Raw genomic sequence first — 21,128 nt, forward strand, 5'->3', positions numbered from 1 at the left:
AATAAACATGACGCGTGTCGCGGTAGAGAACCGGTCGAGTGTGGAAGATGTGAAAAGGTGAAAACCAGACAAGATTCTGCGTGTCTCGACAAACCGGCCTGGTGCAGCAGGGCGGCGGGAGTAAGAAGAATACCAGGGCAGATGGTCTATTTTCAAAAAGCAACGGTTCAAGGTGAAAGAAATAATCTGATGCGTTCGTTTTTTATCTAATGCTTCATATTGATTCGACTAACCCAAAATGAAAAACCAGTCGACTGCACCGTAGTCATTCCAAAAAGCATCGGCGCCCTGCGCGCTCCAGGCCTCATACACCAACCAAGTCTGACCGGGAAGCACAACCCTGGCATTTTATACCTTGAAACGGTGCTCGGTCGACGTGCCTTTCACTCGGAAAGAAGATGTGCACTACCAGCCCAATCGTTCAGCCCTTCTTTTCTACGGCGATGGCGACCAAAGCGGGGGAGCTTGGGTCGGAGGGCGCGGCACGTCGCTTTTCAGGCGTGGACTGCGCACTCCCGTGGGTACGTGCCGTGGTACGGAAAAGGAGCGCCAACGATCTCTTGGAGGAGTACATATATTCTAGTCCCGCACCGAGGTGATGCTAGCTTTAGTTAATTGTAACCCGTACGAAGAGAAGACAAACCAAAGGTACACTTGATAACGAACATAACATGATGTGATAGCCTTTAAGAAAAATGCTATGATAACCTTCTTGAATTAAATAGTACTGCCACCGTAACTAACTATGGCAGGCCGGGTCGGAAAGCAGCCGTGAAAAGTAGACCATACCGAATGGGCAAAGCCATGAAAAGCGGAGGAAAATCATCTGCGCCCGATCTTCTAGGGCTGGCTGCTTATTTGAAAAGAAAATTGGTGGGAGAGAGCGAGGGGTGTGGGAGAATAGTGGTCGTCCTCGCACACGACGGAGCGGAGCGGAGCCCGTGACCGTGATTCCGGACAGTATGGTACGGGGCCCATGTGGAAATTGCACAGAGTCTACAGCCGCCGTCTAACCCGTACGAAGAGTGCATGTTTGTTTAAGCATTTGTTTAGGCGGTGCACTGCTGCAGTGCAGTGGGTAGCACTAGCATGCAAATTGAGGTTATATCACCGGTAGTCACTAAACTTGCATTGGATGTGCAGTTTAGTGCTACAACTTGCAAAATACGTCTTTTTATCAGCTAACTTGCGTTTTGATGCAGATACGGTCACTCCAGGCGTATTGGGCGCTCGCGTGGCATGCCACGTCTGCATGGGGCCACTGCCAGTGACCGAAGCGTTCTAGAGCCACCCACGCGTGGTTTTCTTGCACCCCCTCCCCCCCTCAACTTGTTATTATTTTCGCAAAAAAGTCCCTACAACGGCGGGAACAGGCAGCCTGTGCATATTTGCTTTCGGCACCCCAAATTCGCTGGCCGTTCAGTTTGACTCCCCACTGCTTCATCTCCCGATCGAACAGAGGCGCAGGTGGAGGCATAGGAGGCGGCGCGTCACGGCGGCCGTCGGAGGAGGAGATGACGGAACCGCGGCGCCGACGTCCGGGCGAAGCAGCGCCCTCGTATGGTACGTCTGCCCCCTCGTTGCTCTCGTCTGGTTTCTTTCCTGTACTTCCCGCCGTCTTTTCTGTGCCGCCGTCTTCGTTCTGCCCTGTTTGGTCTGCCTCTTCCCCCTTAGGGTTCTTAACAGATGTTGGATCGCCCTAGGGTTCAACTCCCCTGTACGCATTAGATTAGGAAGTCAAGCTCCCCTATTCGCAAATTGACCTAGGGTTTAGGAAGGGGTTATGAAAGGCGGCAGCTTTATGTGTGTAAAATTCCGATAAAGTCGTTGTTTTCGGTACGGTTTGTGATATGATCCTGATTGTTTGCATTATGTAGTTGAATATGTGTGATGTTTCTGAGATGGATTTTATGTTGCTTGTACTCTGAATATGTGAAAAAAATGCAGTAAACTGAAATTTTTTACACTGAAGGCGTGTAATCTGAATTTGACACTGAAATTGCTATGTGCAAATATGTGCTGAATTTTTAGGGAGAATGAGTAGCTCTATGTCTAATGTGTTAACCTTCTGTACTTTTATTGTACTGATTTAGTTTTTAATAGTATATTTTGTTCATTACATTTGATGTACACTGCTTACTGAATTTGTATTATTTTAACAATGCAGGTGATTTTGATGGGTTGTTTACTGTTAAGATACACCACAATGGGTTTTTCTGTGGGAGTGAGAGCAACAAGACTTACAAGGATTATGAGGTTGACTGGTTTGACATGTGTGAGAGTGACACATGGTCAATGCTATGGATCAAGGACTTTTTTTCACAATTAGGATATGACATGGCAGCCTCCAAAATAGATGTGTATTGGTGCCAACCAGGGAAGACAATTGCTAATGGCCTTAAGCTTCTGACTTGTGATGCAGATATGGTGCTGATGATTACTGCAACAGTAGAGCACAAGAACCTAGTGCTTGTAGTAGATCATGGTGAAACCCCGCAGTCAACAGATGATGATATTTCAATTACTGGAGTGACAGAACTGTCGAAGGTCATTACTCCCATAAAACCCAATGGAAAAGAAAATGTTAGCTGGTCAGAGAAAGGAAATAGTCCAAGAAAGGAGGTACCAAGGAAATCAAAGAGGAGGATGTCATATGGTGAAGGATCAAGTTCAGGGTTTGAAGTTGAAGTGGAGGAGGAATGTGAGGGTGATAGTGAGAGCAATGAAGAAGAAGGTGATGTTGAAGAAGAGTTAACAGATAAGGATTTTTATGAGAGTGACTATGATGTTAAAGATGGTGATGATGACTTGTTTGAGGAAAATGTTGACAAAGATGTAGATGATCACAGAGAAAAGAATGAATTTGCTCACTATGAAGCAGAACTTCCAGAAGATGCATTGGAGGACAGTCATTTGAATATGTCAACAGCAGAGAAAGAGAAGCTGAAGCATAAATTCAGTGTTTTCAACCCTAGCACAGACCTAAATGCACCAGTGTTTAAGCTTGGGATGGTATTTGCAAACATGATAGAGCTCAGACATGCTCTCGATGCATATAGTGTCAGAAATAGAGTGAAGGTGAGGAAGCTCAGAAATACTAACAAGTCATTAGAGGCTATATGCAAGGATGACTGTATTTGGTATTTGAAGGCAGGCAAAGACAACAGATCTAGCAGTATTCAGATCAAGAAGTATACTGACAAGCACACGTGCACAAAAGCTTGGGACCTGAAAGTTTTTACAGCTCCATTTCTTACTAAACAGTTTAAAGAAGAGTTCAAAGACAATGAGAAAATGCCCTTAAGGAAATTTTCAGAGAAGGTGGAACAAGAATTTAACTTAGTGGCTCACAGGAGTAAGTTGGGAAGGGCAAGAAGAGCAGCTGTGAAACAAATCAGGGGAGAAGATGATGATCAGTACAACACTTTGTGGGACTATGGGCAGGAGCTAAGAAGGAGCAATCCAGGGAGTGAATTCTTCTTATGCACAAAGGAGGTTTTTGATGAGAAAACAAAGATGACAAAGGACCACTTCTCAACATTATACTAGTCTTATGATGCTTGTAAGAGAGGGTTTTTGAAGGGCTGCAGACCAATAATTTTCCTTGATGGATGCCACATCAAAACAAGATATAAGGGAAATATACTCACAGCAGTTGGGATTGATGCAAATGATTGTATCTTCCCTATAGCATTTGGCATATGTGAAGTGGAGTCAACACACAGTTGGGAGTGGTTTCTATCCTCTTTGAAGGACGACCTTAATATAACAAACACTTCACCCTTCACCATTATGAGTGACAAGCAGAAGGTGAGATATAGTTTCTTTGTTCTTTTTCTTTGCATAATGTTCTATTCCAAACAAGGTTCTTTTTTAGGGCTGCAGACCAATAATGTTTTCTGTTGTTTTGTAGGGTTTGATAAATGCAGTGCAGAAAGTTTTCCCTCATGCAGAACATAGGAACCGTGTTAGGCACATTTACCAAAATTTCTACAAAGTGCATAAGGGTGAACAACTCAAGAATAACCTCTGGGCCATAGCAAGATCCACTAATGAAGCTGCCTACAACAGAAACATGGATCAGATGAAAGATCACAGCTTTGCAGCATTCTGTTGGGTTGAGAAGTTGTCCCGAAGAACTTGGATCAAAGCTTTCTTTGATCCTTTTTGCAAGTGTGATATATTGCTAAATAACATGTCTGAAGTGTTCAACAGGTTAGTTTAATTGATTGCAAGTATGATATATTGCTTCATTTCTGTTACATATGCTTCCATTGATTGTGTCAACACATTTTATGCAAATCTGCAGCTATATTTTGGATGGTAGAGAATTGCCAATTAAATCAATGTTGGATTACATATTCTGGAAGATAACAAACAGAATTGTTGGTAAGCAAAGGGAGGCAGCAAAGTGGACAGGCAGGCTTTGCCCGAAGATACAGAAGAAACTGGACAAGTATGTGGAGTGGGCAAAAAACTGCAGGGTGAGGGAGTATGGAAGAGGTGTATTTCAAGTTATCTCATTGAATAACACATACATTGTTGAACTGAACATGCACAGCTGTAACTGCAAAAGGTGGGAACTATCTGGCATACCTTGCCATCATGCAATTGCTTGTTTTAGGCATGAGAGAATTGAGCCAGAGAGCATGGTGCATTCATGCTACACTGTTGCGGAGTACAAGAAGTGTTATGGCTTCAACATGATGCCAATGAGGGATCCAAAGCAATGGGAAAAGATGCATGGCATTCCAGTTCATCCACCAATATACACCAAAGTAATGGGCAGGCCAAAGAAAAATAGAAAAAAAGATCCAGAGGAGAAGAAAGATCAGAAAGGAGTGAAGAAGTTGACTAAGCATGGTGTCACTATGCATTGCTCTGTTTGTGGGGCTGCTGATCATAACAAGAAAGGTCCCCACAAACATGTCAATCAACCACCTACTGAGGAAGCACCTGAGGAACCAGAAGAAGATGATGATCCTAGCATAATTGCTGTAAGTTTCTTACAACTTTGGTTAACTTCCACCTTTTCTCCTGCATGCACTACATTGATAAATTGCTTGTACTTCTGTAGAACATTATGCCACACAGAGTGTACCCACAGCTTGATCCAACACAAACTCCAGACTCCATGGTTTACAAGATGCAGCAAAGTGTACAGTATTTACAACTCCCCCTTTTGTCTTATTTTGGTAAATTGCTTACTTTATTTACTTTCTGACTTTATATGTTTACTGTATTTATTCCTTGGAGAGGAAAAATTCACATACCCAACTCCTATGGAATTTGGTCCCTTGCCTGAGTCTAGCTTCATTGCGAATGCTAGAGAGACAATCCCTGTAGGCAGGGTGACAACTGCAATGACAAGGGGCGGCGTGAGGAGTGCAACTACTACAACAAGCAATATAACAAGAGGAGGCTCTGCCCAAAGGGGAGGCAATAATGCAAGAAGAGGGAGAGGGGCAAGAGGAAGCAATGGTGGAAGAAGAGGAGGCAATGTTTCAACAGCTGCAACAGGAAGCACTGTTGCAACTGGAAGCAATCCTCCCAGAGGAGCAAGGGTTGCTGCTCCAGGATCTTACAACTTGCTGTTTGGAACGGATGGAGCTGTGAACCAAGAACCACCTCTTTTTATGCAGGATGAAGAGGAGGTAATTGTGAGCCAAAATGCACCACAAGTTGCTCTGTTTCGTGAAGGCTGGCCTGATGACATGCATGACTTCTTGTCTTTGTAGTTTTCATGACCATGTGATGAAGTTCATGAATGAACTTTCGGTAGGCATAGTTCATCAATGAACTACTCCTTGATGGGGTTAAGCACTGCTCCTTTTGATCCTATATTTATGTTATGAAGACAAATGAACTTGTAGTTTCGAGCAATATCTATTCGAGGACCTCTATCTATTCCTGTTAATTATGGATGATATTTTGTTTGGAGTTATATCTACATCTTTTCATGGTTGCTGTGTGTACAATCTTCATGAGAGTTTCAGATTTTTGTCATAATTTCATGGTTCAATTCTGTCCAAAACTGTGCAAAAATTCAGTACTGAACTTTGCAAAATTTATGTAAAGAAATGTGCAATATTTCAGTAGAAAACTGTGCAAAAATTCAGTACTGAACTTTGCAAATTTTGTGTACAAAACTGTGCAATAATTCAGTAGAAAACTATGCCAAAATTTCAGTACTGAACTTTGCAAAATTTCTGTACAAAACTGTGCAATAATTCAGTACAAAACTATGCCAAAATTTCAGTACTAAACTTTGCAAAAATTCAGTAGAAAACTGTGCAGAAATTCAGTACAAAACCGTGCCAAAATTTCAGTACTGAACTTTGCAAAAATTCAATAGAAAACTGTGCAGAAATTCAGTACAAAACTGTGCGAAAATTTCAGTACTAAACTTGGCAAAAATTCAGTAGAAAACTGTGCAGAAATTCAGTACTTCCAGAAAAAAGAGAGGCCTGGGATTCAAACCCAAGACCTGCCAATACTAGTTCACACCTAATAACCAGTTGGGTTACAAGCGGATTCTACTCATGTTTTACGCCCATCTCTTTTCTATAGTAATATCTCTTATCTCTCTCTCCAGCTCCGGCGACCGTATGCCTCTCAGACAGATGAGCCACCAGCAGCGAGACCCGTGACTACTCCCGCCATCAGTAGCTCCTTCCCGCCCTCCGCTCCTTCCCGCCAAGGTTATGTTGAGGCCACTGTAAGCAGGGACTTTTTACGTGAATGAATATTCTCCGAGGGGATTCATGCAAAAAAAAACATGTGTGGGTGGCTCCAGAACGTCTTCTGTCACTGGCAGTGGCCCCATGCAGACGTGGCATGCCATGCGAGCACCGAATACGCCTGTAGTGACCGTATCTGCACCAAATCGCAAGTTAGCTGACCAAAAAGACGTATTTTGCAAGTTGTAGCACCAAACTGCACATCCAATGCAAGTTTAGTGACTACCGATGATATTACCTCATGCAAATTTCCATGGCTTGAACATCGTGCCGGAATCGCCGGTGAAAAGCATGCATGCATGCACGCACGCACGTCAGCCGGGATTGCAGGCAAGGAGTCGCCGATCCCGCGACTCTTCCGGCCCGGGACGGAACGGGACGATGGCGCGCTCGTCACGCAGGCCACGAGACGAAAAGGAGAAGCACTTATACGGGGCGAGATATTTTACAGAACGCGCGTCTGGGGAAGAAAAACTGCTGCAGAATCATTCAATACGAAACGGAAAATTCCTTAAAGAACCTTCCGGCTTGGAACGGACAAGGCGGTCATCGACCGAGGTTTGCCTTGCCTGTCTGCACGCACGCGAATCAACGGGACACGCGTCAGGATAGGCGCCGGTCGAGTGTGGAAACGGAATAACTAGCCCAGCTGAAGAGTTCTGGAACAAAATCAGGCCGGTGGAAAATAGGAGCGACACTAATGTACTCCCTCATTCCATCTATATAGGTCTAATGCGTTTTTTAAAACATCCTTTAACTATTGACAAGATTAATAATACATGACATGCATAATGTGAAAATTATATCATTGAAAACTTCTTTCACATATGAACTTAACAATATGCTTTGTGTAAGTTGCATGTCATATATTATTGCTCTAACATTTGATTAAAGTTAGCCTCGAAAAATATATTAGGCTTTATATAGATGGAAGAAGGGAGTAATACATTTCATCGACGCCGCCGATGTGTTGCCCACGGGAACAGCACCGTCTTGCATCCACGAAGGTTCGAAAATGAAGACGAAAATTCCATGGAGGTAGACAGGTGAGTATGTTGCTATCGCTCTCATTTGATTTTTTTTTCAAAACCGTGATGAATTTCATGGACGCGCGTTCTGTAAAATATCTCGACCCTGTATAAGGCCAACTCTACCCCACGATCCCAAATAAATCGTCCGTTTTATCCGGATTTTGTTTGTTTGAGATGGCAATGAGGACTAAAACGGACATGCATATCCGGCTCTTGCTCAAGGTGCCCAATGCGGCGACTAATCCCAAATTGTCCGCCCAGCGCCCGCCTCCGTCACATGTCCACACATGCTCTTTCCCGCCCACGAGCTCGTGCTCTCGCCACGCCTATGCAGTGGACGAGGCTGTGACGAGCCGCGCCTCGCCGTGGTCGTCCCGCAGCGCCACGCTTGCGCCCTGGCAGCCCCGCCGTGACCGAGCTCGCATCGCCGGCCCGCGTCCCCTCCAACCGTCGCGCCCGCAGCAGCGCCAGTCTACGCGCACGCGCCTTGGCAACCCATGCGCACGCGCCTTGGCAGCCCCTGCGCGCGCGCCCTGGCAGCAGCGCCCGCTCGTCGCCGCGCCCGCAGCGCCCCCTCCAGCCGCCCACACCGCGCGCGCGCCGCCCCGCAGCAGTGCCGTGCCTGCGCCCTCCGCCACACGCGCCCGCGCTCTGTTCCGCGTGCGCTTCGCCGTCGCCGCACGCCGCTCCGCCCCGCCCCGCCCGCGCTCTCGCGCCGTAGCCGCACGCCGCTGGCCCCGCCCCACCCCGCCCATCTCCGCGCCTGCGCGCGCTCCGTCCCGCTTAGGCCGCGGCGAGCTCGGCCGCGCCTGCGCGTGCCTCGCCCCGCCCACGCGCGCCCGCGCCCTCCGCCCCGCATCGGCCGCGCTAGCGCGCGCTCCGCCCCGCCCCGGCCGCGGCGAGCTCGGCCCCGCCCGCGCGCGCTCCACCCCGCTCCGGCCGCGGCGCGCTCGAACGCGCCCGCGCGTGCCCCGCCCCGCGCGTGCCTCACCCAGCACGCCCATGCGCGCGCCCGCCTCGCCCCGCGCGGTCGGCCGCCCGCGCTTGCTTGCCGCTGCCGCCACCCGCTCGCCCGCTCGCCGCCAGCGCCGCCTACGCGCTCGCCGAGCCTGCCCGCTTGCTCGTCGTCGCATGCAGCAGTGGGTGGGTGGGCCCTTTTATTTGTATGACAGGTGGGCCATATTGCACATGCAGGCGGACCGAGGCGGACGAGGAGTGGCCAGAAAGTGTCCATCTGTGTCCGCTTTTGCCTCAAAATGAGACCAACTTTGATCCAGAGATGGGGTGAAACGGACACGAAACGGACAATAAAGTAAAATGGGGTCTGCCGCTGGGCCGCCTCGTTTGTCCATTTTACCCCAAACAGACAGGGCCGGACAGGATAGGGTCGTGCGGTGGAGTTGGCCTAAGTGCTTCTCCTTTTCTTCTCGTCGGACGGCCTCGAAAGCCGTGCGTCGCTTTCCATGGCAGAAGACCCGAGAGCAGTTTTTACACCTACGCTACGGAGTAGTAGAGTACGCTGTAACGCCCTCGATGCGGCTATATCTCCCACGTGTCGAAGCACGACTTAGAGGCATAACTGCATTGAAAGCAATGTCGCAAGTGAGGTAATCTTCACACAACCCATGTAATACATAAGGGAAAGAGATACATAGTTGGCTTACAATCGCCACTTCACACAATACATGAATAAAGCATTACGACATCCAAATACAATCAAGGTCCGACTACGGAACCAAAATAAAGAGCAACCCCAAATGCGACAAGGTTCCCCGATCGACCCCAACTGGGCTCCACTACTGATCAACTAGAAACGAAACAACACAAAGGACTAAATCTTCATCGTGCTCCTCCTTGAGCTTGGTTGCATCACCTGCACGGATCAACGGCACCTGCAAGCTGGTTTTGGAAATATCTGTGAGTCACGGTGACTCAGCAATCTCACACCCTCATGATCAAGACTATTTAAACTTATAGGAAGGGTAAAAGGTATGAGGTGGAGCTGCAGCAAGCGACTAGCATATATGGTGGCTAACATACGCAAATGAGAGCGAGAAGAGAAGGCAAAGCACGGTCGAACAACTATGATCAAGAAGTGATCCTAGAACAACCTACGTCAAACATAACTCCAACACCGTGTTCACTTCCCGGACTCCGCCGAGAAGAGACCATCACGGTTACACACGCGGTTGATGTATTTTAATTAAGATCAACTTCAGGTTTTCTACAACCGGACATTAACAAATTCCTATCTGCCCATAACCGCGGGCACGGCTTTTGAAAGTTCAAAACCCTGCAGGGGTGTCCCAACTTAGCCCATCACGAGCTCTCACGGTCAATGAAGGATATTCCTTCTAGCGGGAAGACCCGATCAGGCTCGGAATCCCGGTTACAAGACATTTCGACAATGGTAAAACAAGACCAGCAAAGCCACCCAGATGTGCCGACAAATCCCGATAGGAGCTGCACATATCTCGGTCTCAGGGCACACCGGATGAGCAAGACGTCGGGTAATCCAGCCCAGGGTTGCCCCTGGTAGCCTCGGACATCGCTCAGTTGGACCAACACTTAGAGAAGCACTGGCCCGGGGGGGTTAAAATAAGATGACCCTTGAGCCGGCCGACTCAAGGGAAAGAAAAGGCTAGATGGCAAATGGTAAAACCAATGTTGGGCCTTGCTGGAGGAGTTTTATTCAAGGCGAACTGTCAAGGGGTTCCCATTATAACCCAACCGCGTAAGGAACGCAAAATCCGGAAACATAACACCGATATGACGGAAACTATGGCGGCAAGAGTGGAACAAAACACCAGGCATAAGACCGAGCCCTCCACCCTTTACCAAGTATATAGATGCATTAATTAAATAAGAGATATTATGATATCCCAACAAAATATCCATGTTCCAACATGGAACAAGCTCCAATCTTCACCTTCAACTAACAACGCTATAAGAGGGCTGAGCAAAGCGGTAACATAGCCAAACAATGGTTTGCTAGGACAAGGTGGGTGAGAGGCTTGGCTTAACAATATGGGAGGCATGATAAGCAAGTGGTAGAAATCACAGCATAGGCATAGCAAAAGAGCAAGTAACTAGCAAGCAAAGATAGAAGTGATTTCGAGGGTATGGTCATCTTACCTCAAATCCCGCAAGGAAGAAGAACGAGTCCATGAAGAAGACACACGGACGTAGACGAACGGATCCTCACAAACGCGACAATACGGAACCAACCCGAAGAAGCAATACCGAAAAGAAGCACACAACATAGTAGACAACCAACACATGAACATGGTATGATATGCGGGATGCGGTATGTGATGCATATGCAAGATTTGACAAGGAATGATTGAACATGGCCTCGACTTGGAAAACCAAGAGTGCCACTAGAAAGGTGAGGTGATTTCGATTGAAATCGATATAAAGATCACCGGAATCGGATGCACGGTTTGGAAATGGCAAGCAAAACAAATATGACACCGGTCTGCGATAAACAGCAAGTGACCAACTAAATGCATCAAGATAAATATGCTACAACACTCAAACATGGCAACAAAATACATGGCAGGGATTCAATCATGAAGGTTGACAAAATATGAACACTGAGCTACGGCTAATTCATCCATTAATAGGTTCAAACAACCATGGCAAAAGTGCAAATGACAACAGGTTTCAGACTTAGTGAAATTAACACAAGTCTGGAATTTATCACCAGGAAGCACACTTTAGAGCATGAAACCTACATGCTACAGGAACTTAACATGGCAAAGCAAGGCATGGCATGAAGCTACTCAAAGCACTTAACAAAAATCCCTTAGTGACCTTGAGCCAAAAGGGATCAGAAAATATACAATTGCAAGCATGTGAACAAGGCAAAAACATAAACAGATTCAGACTTAGTGAAAAACTGGAGCATGCAAATCAGTTAACGAGTAGGCATGTTCACGAGCTCGATGCACTCACTACAGAACATGTCATGACAAACTAAGCATACACCCATCAAGAATACATAGCATAGAAGCTAGAAATGGCAAGAACAACAACATAGCATGCACGGATCAATAGCAACATCCTCGGCAAAATCGCTAGCATGTCAACAATCTGCCAGGATTCACGATATAGCAAAAGTAGAGCTCGATTGACTCAAGCTAGGATGCTCCATAAATGCAAACAAAGATATGGATGGATAGAGCACCACAATGTTAACAAATCATCCTTACTGATCATCCTCAAAAGAGGCACGGATCACTAGGAAACAACATGAACATTCTGCATAATGACAAAATCAGGACAAGGACTTGGTGAAATTCTAAGTCCCTGAAATCAGCATAACCGATTACGCTACTTTGCAAGTTTGTGCTAGTCACCACATATATCACAAAAATACATGGTAAGCACCTCTGTAAACATGGCATGGCATATAACAAAACACATGTAGAGCTCAGGATCATATCATGCACACATTAATAATGGCAAAAAATAACAAATAGCTATTTGATGAAACAGATCTGGCAAATTCACCACATAGACCTCTTCCAACAGCATTTAGGGTATCAAGATGAGATCAAATGAAAATGATGCAATGAGATGGAATGATGTACTCGTCGAGACGAACATTTTGATATGCTACACGCTCAAAACGGAGCTACGGATGATTAGTTATGATATGATGAATAGAGGCATATGAATCAGGAAAATCTCAGGACTTAGTGAAATTTTACCTCCGCGAAAAGTCAACGCGGGATGAGGATATCCAGGATGTGGACGCGGCGTTTGGATGGAGGGTGTGGTGGATCTGCTCTCGGTTCATGCGGATGACGAGGACGGCGGATCTCGCCGGAGACGACGGGGACGGCGACCGGAGTGGAAGGAGATGGCCGGAGAGGAGCGGGGAGGCGTGGACGACTCCGGTGGCGTAGCGCGGAAGTCGAGGCAACGCACGGCGGCGATGATGCTAGGCAGCGGCGGCGAAACCGAGGCTGCGGTGGCAGCCGGCGGACGAAGTCCGGTGACAGGGCGGCGGAGTCGCGGTCGCCGGCGGGCGGGGTGGGCCGACCAGGCGCGAGCGCCGAGCGCCTCGGGCGGCGACGGGGAAGACAGGCGCAGGGCGGCGGCGGTTCGGGCCCCGCGGGCCAGATCTGGGCTGCGCAGGCCCGCGGCGGCGGAGGAGAGAGGAGGCCAGGTGGCGCGCGGGGGTTGGCCTGGAGCGGTGGCGGGGCGACGTGGCGAGCTCCGATAGGCCGGAGTGAGGTGGCGGCGGCGGCGGACATTGTCCGGCTCGGCGCGGACGTGTCCGGCGGCGCGAGGATGAAGAAGACTAGGGTTTGGACTGCGCGAAAAATCGGGGAGAGCCACATATTTATAGGTAGAGGGAGCTAGGAAAGTCCAAATGAGGTGCGGTTTTTGGCCACGCGATCGTGATCGAACGACCGAGATGAAGAAGGAGGTTTAGGTGGGTTTTGGGCCACTTTGAAGGGGTGTTGGGCTGCAACACATACGAGGCCTTTTCGGTATCTCGGTTAACCGTTGGAGTATCAAACGAAGTCCAAATGGCGCGAAACTTGGCAGACGGTCTACCGGTAGTAAACCAAGGCCGCATGACAAGTCTCGGTCCCATCCGAAAACGTTTAACACCTGCACACGAAAAGAGGTAGAAAGGGACACCGGGTGACATATGAGTGCCGGATTTCAAAACGGACAACGGGGAAAATGCTCGGATGCATGAGACGAACATGTATGTAAATGAAATGCACATGATGACATGATCTACAATACATGACACGCAAGCAATGACAAGGCAACAACAGCGAATAACTGGAGGACACTTGGCACATCAGTTTCGAGGAGTTACATACACTCCGTGGTACGGAAAGAGAAAGCATGAGAGGAGGGATCCACTCATGCGCTAGGAATAAAATTAATGTGCTCGCGTCTCCCAACATGAAAAGCTTGTTTTGGCTAACTTGTTCGGCTAGTTTTAGATAGGCTGGCACGCGTGGAGAGCGTCCTCTCCTCTCCATCCATGGCAGGTCGCTGTCGGGAGGTCGGAGCGGAGACCAAACGGCGGCGAGAGACGAGACGCTTAAACAATTTTGTTTTTAATTATTTTTGAGGAAGAAGACGATTAAACAATTGGAAATCGATGATGAAGAAAGCGGTGGCGCACCGTACACGCGTGGACCCGCCGTGCCGGGCTGTACGGCCACGGGCCCAAGTGGACTTGGTCTCATCTAGGGATGGCAGTGTTTCCTTTTATTTTTTATTTATTTCAGAAATATTATCGCCTCGGCCGCAAAAAAGAAATGGAACGATGGCGTGTTATAGTGTGGTAAACGCGCGCGTGGCAGGTCTTAGGGTGTGTTTGGTAGCATGTATGGATCTAGCCTAGTTGTTTTTATCTCATACATGCTGAGTATAGACATGCTAAGTCCATGCAGTTGCTGTTGTTTGGTAGTGATGTATGCGCTAAGACATGTTAAGCTGAGATTTTGTTTGGCAGCCTGCATGTGTTTAGACATGCTGAACAATTTCGAATTCTGAATATTTTTTTTGAATGATGAACAAAATCGAAAAAATGTCAACACAAATTTAAACATATTTTGATATTCTAAACTTTTTTGGAAACTTACAATAAATTTTTAAATTCTGTTTTTAATTTGAACATATTTGAAATTACGAGTTTTTTTGAAAATTTAAACAAAATTTGAATATTTTATAAAAAAAGTCAAACAAATTTTGATTTACTTTTGAAATTCCGAACATTTATGGTTTTTTTAGAAAAAAATGAAAATTCAAATATTTACTGAAAATCCAAAGAAATTTTGAAATTATGATATTTTTTGAAAATTTAAACAATTTGGAAATTCATTTTTTCTGAAATTCTAAAGTTTTTTGAAAATTTAAACAAAATTTGAAAATTTGATTCTTTTTGAAAAAATAAACATATCCGGACATGGTCTGGTCGGTGGGGACGAGTGTCAGGGCCAGCATGGCTGCCTCCATGCACCCTGTGTGGGGTGCATGAGATGAGCATGGCTGAGGGCACTTTATGCATCAGATGAGCATAGCTTAGGTGAGCCCATGCACCCTATCAAACAAGCAGAAATGAGTCGGATTAGAATTTTTGCCCTCATGCACCCTTCATACACCCTGTCAAACACACCCTTAAGTGCGCCGTGACAGGGATGCATGCATGCATGCAGGTCCATCCATACGCTCATCATCTGATGTGCTGGCCGGAGCAGCAGCAGTATACTGGCAGTGGCACACCATCATACCACTACGCTGGATCCATGCTCCAGCTAGATATCCATCCATGAAGGCTGGAGCACGGGCCACCGGCACGTACCGCTGGCGTACGGGACAGTTGGGAGGCAGGTCGTACCCCTACTTGGGCACGCCTGGCATGCATGCAGGACCGCCTTCAATTCACGATCGAGCAGTGGATGCATGCATGGGCCACCGTGTCCGGGATGGATCGCCGGACGTACCCACGTACGGACGAGCACGTACCACGGCACGGCACACAGCAGTCCGAAAACATTGCTCGACGAAATGATGATGATGATGCCCTGGTAGCGCCGGTGCTCAGATGAGCTAATCCGTCGATACCGACAGGCTACTAGCTACTACTAATAAGAGCAACTATAATAAGTCCTACTTAGCAGCCTACAAGACTTGCCACGTCACAAAAATCCTACATGGAAGAGAGAGAAGTGAGGAGAGAGAGTAGAGCCGGCTCTTCACTAGTCGCTCGCCTATACGCATGTTACGAGGCGCAATAGCTGGCTTGCAGCCCGAGCTGCTGCCTGTAAACCAGCGCTTTGCCATTCCTCCCAATCCCAGCATGCAAAGATTAATACTTAAATCCAACCCAACAGCCAACCTATAGCTGTCCTATTATATGGTGTTGGCTGTATGAAGACTATAGATGACATGGACATGACTATAGAGCCGGCTGCTGCCTCTCTTATTAACCATGCTCTAACAACAACATGACTTGTCAGGTCTCATGCGTAGCTCCACCGGCTTTGATTCGGGGCTGAGGGCTCATTCGGTTTGGAGGAAATTAAAACGTAGGAATTAGGAGTAGTATAGGAATATGATAGGATGGCACTTGCCATCCTAAGGAATTGACTTGCCTCGTTCCTACGCGTAAAATGGGCTTTGAGTGGATGTGTAGTTTCCTCCAAAAACACGGGAAATGGGTAGTATTCCTACGAAATTCCTGCACGCATTTCCTACAAACCGAATGCATACATAGAAATTTTTTCTCTGGAATCCTTATTCCTATGTTTTTTCTACGAAAATCCTTCAAACCGAATGAGGCCTGAGTGGGATAAACTAACATAATGTTTCAACGGATGGTTACTTGTCGATACGTATGTGACCGATCGGGACACGTAGAAGTTGGCATTGGAAGACGTAAACGCTTAGCAAACCATCCTGCCTGAAATCTCCAACGCAAACCACGTAACCGCACATGGAATTCATGCATGCATGCACGTAGCCCGTTCGTCCCAGCGAATTTGGTGCAAGCATCTTGCTTCTTCTTGCCAGAAACAAAATTAGGTGGACACACCAAAGCGTCTGCTCCGATCGCAACAGCGCGTTTACTGGGCTGTGCGGCCAGAAATACCCACGCGTAAATGCCACATGCTGGCCCAGAACAGAACAAGCTCTACCACAGCATTGATGGCTACTGCTACACTGTGCACACGCCACACGGATTCAATTGAGAGGAGGGGCGACGCGTCACGGCAGCTACGCACCGGCCGTCGGCCGAGCGTAGAAAACCATCAGAAATATACGCACGCAAATTTGAAAATTGGAACATGCGTCGAAATATCTCCGGGCCAACAGAGAAAAACGAAGCAGCACCAGCGTGGTGGCGTATGTACGGCGCTCCGGGTGGTAGGCCCGCCTGCACGTCACTCTCCGAGGCTCCAGCGACCGAGCGAGCTCGTCCGTCCCTGCTGTCGCGGTCGGGGTCGCGGACCAACCGTTCCGTACGAGCCGGACTACGGACGGGTGCGAGCGAGGCCGGTGCGGCGTCCGGTCACGGCACGCGCCCGCGCGGGCCGGGTGACGGGTGACGGCAGCGGCCCACCTCAGCTCCTGCGGGCGGATCGCACCGGTCGGTCGGGGTTGGGCTCGGGGCCGACAAAATTACTGTTATGACCTAAAAGTTCAGGGCCGGCCCTAATGGGGGAGCAGGGGGGCAGCCGCCCCGGGCCCCCGAAATCTAGGGGGGCCACGCCAGGTGCTACACCCTATGCAGCTAGCCCATGACCCTGTGTCCCGATACACAGCCTCCTTGACTTTGTCTACGCAAAACATTCTACTCCAGCTAGCAGGTACGTCACGTACTTAGGTAGCCCACAATCCATTCCGGGAATCCCGTCTACTACTCCCGGGACAATTGCCATTTTTGTTTTCTTTCCATCATAAGTTCGCATCTGGTTCTTTGCTACGATCCCTAATTCCCTACTGCCCTAAGATATTCGTCTGAGCCTAGATCGTGAGTTCTGGCATAGCAGACGCTCGACGGTTTCCGCCAAGGCCATGACCGCCGTAGTACGCCGATAAACTCCGCTCCCCTCTCCCTAGGCGCTGAAGCACATCATTGAGGGCGTCCGGCAGACGCGAGTCCACATAGCACCATTGCCGCCCGAGCATCCCATGAGCGTTCACTGACGCTGATCTGACCGGTTTCAGGTATATCTCATATTCACATAACCATAACCATTCCCTATACGTATATATACTGTTAACTAAGTAGTAATTTACAAGACTGTTCAACCTTTCGATGCAAAAATAAATAAAAAATATCAGCCCTTCTGTTATCATGTCATCTACAAAGTATGCTTCTGGTAGCAAAAAAAATAAAGGAAAGGGAACAACGTGTGTATCATTGGTGCTTCGACGAACCCAAATGGTGAGTTGGGTATTGGTGATACTTGTAAAGGAAGTGGAACCAACTATGTAATCGGAATTATGAATCTTTAATAACAAGATGAAAATATTGACATCAACATCGGCAATAACAATGTATGCCTATTTTTTGGGGGAAAACAATGTATACATCAGTGATAAGAATTTTTACCGCTAATATGGTATACATAGATTTTGCTTATTATTGTTATATGACGTTTATACTAGCGGCCCCGAGGTTTGGTTTCGCCCCGGGCCCCTGAAATCACACGACCAGCCCTGCCTAAAAGGCTAACAAAATGCTGATTTGACTTCGTTTAAAAAAATCGATCTTGATCTCTTTGGGAGACGCCAACATCCCTGGCGTCTGGGTTGCGAACCAGACGCCAGGAACCCTGGTGTCTGGCCCCTGGCCCACACTGCCCGCCTGCCCATTGACCTGCTGATGTGGCAAAGGGGCCAGACGTCAAGAACCCTGGCGTCTGGCCCTGGTAAGTGGATAACCCACGGGAGAGTGTGTGGGACCCACCCCACACACTTTTCCCAATCCACAACCCGAGCTTGAAGAACACTTGGAGCTCCCACACTCTCTCCCACCCCTTAAGCTCCCCCTCAAATCCTCTTCAAAAGGTGCATCTCTTAGGTGGATCTTTCCATCACTTTGTTGCTCTTGGTAATCTCCCCCAAATCATCCAATTATTTTTTGTTAAATCTTGTTATTTTGGTTGCATTTTATACATGTTAGTGGAACCCTAGTTCTTGTTTTCTCCCTTATGTTAGTGTGAATGGCTTGGTTAACTTTGATAATATAGTGATATGCATGGTGTGTAGTAGGAATATATGCTTGTTGAGTAGATAGATTGGGGGTTGGGGTTAGTTAGTGATTAGGGTTAACTTTGCTTAGTATGTGTTAATTAGTGATACTTTTGTGGACATCACCAATAATTTAGTGTTGATATGATTTGGATATAATGAGATGTATTTGGATAAACACCAATTCTCATTGAAGTCTTAAATGCATTCATGTTATTTTTAGATGGAGAGACTTGTTAATGTTCATTACATGGACAAGGAAGCATTCTTGAGTAATAATGCCGACACGGGTGAGGAACCATTGATTTTTGATACAAGCCCTAGCTATGAGGATGTTGTTGCAAAAGTGAGACAAGTCTTAAAGTGGATGGACACCAATGTTGATGTTAAGTTAATAGGAAGGTATCATGTTGGAGTTGGAGCCAAATCTCGCTTGAAAAGTATGCCTATCACCTCGGATTTGCATTGGGATGTATACAATGAAAAAGTTTTCCAATCGGAAGACAAGTCACTTGAATTGTTTGCCACCAAGGTTGAATCTCCTCGGTTTACCTTTGATTTGAACAGGCATGTCTATTCCCCAATGTATGACATGAGCGAGAGGACAATGGTGCCACTTGTTGAGCATAGGGTTGTGGTTGATGCCCCCAATGCTTATCGTCAACCATGTCCCCGTGTACCATCTATTAAAGCAAATGAGGTTGAGTTGTATGCCCCCAATGCTTCTAGCCAACCACCAACTAGCCAAGCAAATGAAGTTGAGGTGATTGCTAGTGACGAAGTAATTCAAGAGGATGAAGATGCTTATGATGACGGCGAAGAGCAAGAGGAAGGGTTTCATGGTAATGATGTTGGTGACTTGGATGCGTACATAGCGCAAAAGGACATGGATCATGACTTGCCTTTTAGGCATCAATATGCGTATGACTCAGATGACGAGGGTCCAGTTGAACAGTTGGACGAGGATGGATTCACAAAGGAGGAAAACCAAATCCACTTTGAGCTGACGGGCTTAGAAAAAAGAACTCACTTGTTTAAAGATCTCAGCCTTGCCCATAAAGCTGTTGTTGATGGTGGAATGAGAATGACGGCGATTGAGCCAACACCATGCCCGGATCCAGGAGAACCAAGGGTGGAGAATGAGGACGAAAATGCTTATTTGGAGAAAGGAGTGAAGTTTCTGAGCTTGCCTATGCTGAAGTTTTGGTTGGCTGACTATGCCATTCAGAACCATAGGCCAATTTATGTTGAGCACTCCAACATGAAGTTGCCTTACACCGTGAAGTGTGAGAATGAAGGATGCCCATGGAAGGTTCGTGCAAGAAAGCTTAAAGAAACCGAAGAATGGGTGTTAAGAAGTTGTGTTGCCACTCATAGGTGCAAACTGCCATCTAAACGACTTCGAACGACACACCGTCAACTCACATCTGAGTATCTCGGATACAAATGGATGAAAGACATAGGCTTTGATCCCACTGTGAAAGTGAGGTTTCTGATGTGGACGGTGAAAAAACAATTTGGTTATGAAGTCAAGTATGGGAAGGCATGGAAGGCAAAGGCAAATGCTACTAGGATGTTGTATGGTGGTTATGAAGAAGCATACAACCAGCTCCCAAGGTTGTGGGCCGCGATTGCACATAAGAACCCGGGCATGTTTCATGTGGTCGAGGATCACGAGGGAGTGTTCCACCGTGCCTTCTAGATTTATGGACAATGCGTGAAGGCGTTTCAGCATTGTCGTCCGGTCTTGTCTATAGATGGCACGTTCTTGACCGGTAGATACAAGGGCACACTAATGGTAACAATGACGCACTCATCAAACGACAACGTGTTGTCGTGTGCATTTGCTTTGGTGCCTTCCGAGCACCAAGACAACTGAGAGTGGTTCATGGGTCATGTTAGGCACAACGTGATTGGGGCTAGGGAGGTATGCATCATATCGGACCGGCATCATGGCATACTCAAGGCGATGGACATTGTTATTCCAGGATTTCCAAAGCTTCACCACAGATGGTGCATGAGGCATTTCGTGGCCAACTTTTACCGGGCATGTAAGAGCAAGGAGCTCAGCAAAGACCTTACCCGTGTATGTGTGGCCTTCACCACCCAAGGTTTCGATGCTCGGTACAACAAACTCTTTGCAGCGGTGAACGAAGGGGGAAAAGAGTTCTTAACTAGGAATTTAAGCGAGAAGCACAAGTGGGCACGCGCTCATGACAATGGTGGTAGGCGATATGGCGACATGACGAGCAATATGGTAGAATGTTTCAACAATGTGCTGAAGGGTGCTCGTGCATTGCCGGTGATTGCAATAGTGGAGTACACATTCTTCAAGCTTAATGAGTACTTTTAGAGGCATTCTGAAGAGACTGCAAAATGGATAGGTGAAAAAAAGGATTATCCGGAAAAGGTTGATGAATGGTTGCAGTTACAAGCAAGCAAGTCTTCATGGCAACAAGTTATCATATTCGGCAGAACTAAAATGATATATCAAATTGATGAGCCAGGTGGCACAACACGAGACGGTAGACAATATGGTGGTGCTGCATTTGAGGTGCGCCTGAAGACTCGGTGGTGCTAGTGCGAGAGGCCTAGTAAGTATCATTGGCCATGCTCG

The 21,128-nt window shown here is 47.3% G+C and overlaps 1 protein-coding gene across 1 annotated transcript; it reads left to right on the top strand.

The window, feature by feature from the left end:
- The first annotated feature begins 1,428 nt into the window (after positions 1-1,428).
- Positions 1,429-5,951, top strand: LOC125517333. The gene is made up of 5 exons (XM_048682531.1): positions 1,429-1,563; positions 2,168-3,810; positions 3,914-4,215; positions 4,310-4,997; positions 5,078-5,951. Exons 1-2 carry the CDS (start codon positions 1,515-1,517, stop codon positions 3,547-3,549), a joined length of 1,431 nt encoding a protein of 476 aa, XP_048538488.1. The 5' UTR covers positions 1,429-1,514; the 3' UTR covers positions 3,550-3,810; positions 3,914-4,215; positions 4,310-4,997; positions 5,078-5,951.
- Positions 5,952-21,128: the final 15,177 nt, after the last annotated feature.

The sequence above is a fragment of the Triticum urartu genome, chromosome 6 (genome assembly GCF_003073215.2).
Source record: "Triticum urartu cultivar G1812 chromosome 6, Tu2.1, whole genome shotgun sequence".
NCBI classification, from domain to species: Eukaryota; Viridiplantae; Streptophyta; class Magnoliopsida; order Poales; family Poaceae; genus Triticum; species Triticum urartu.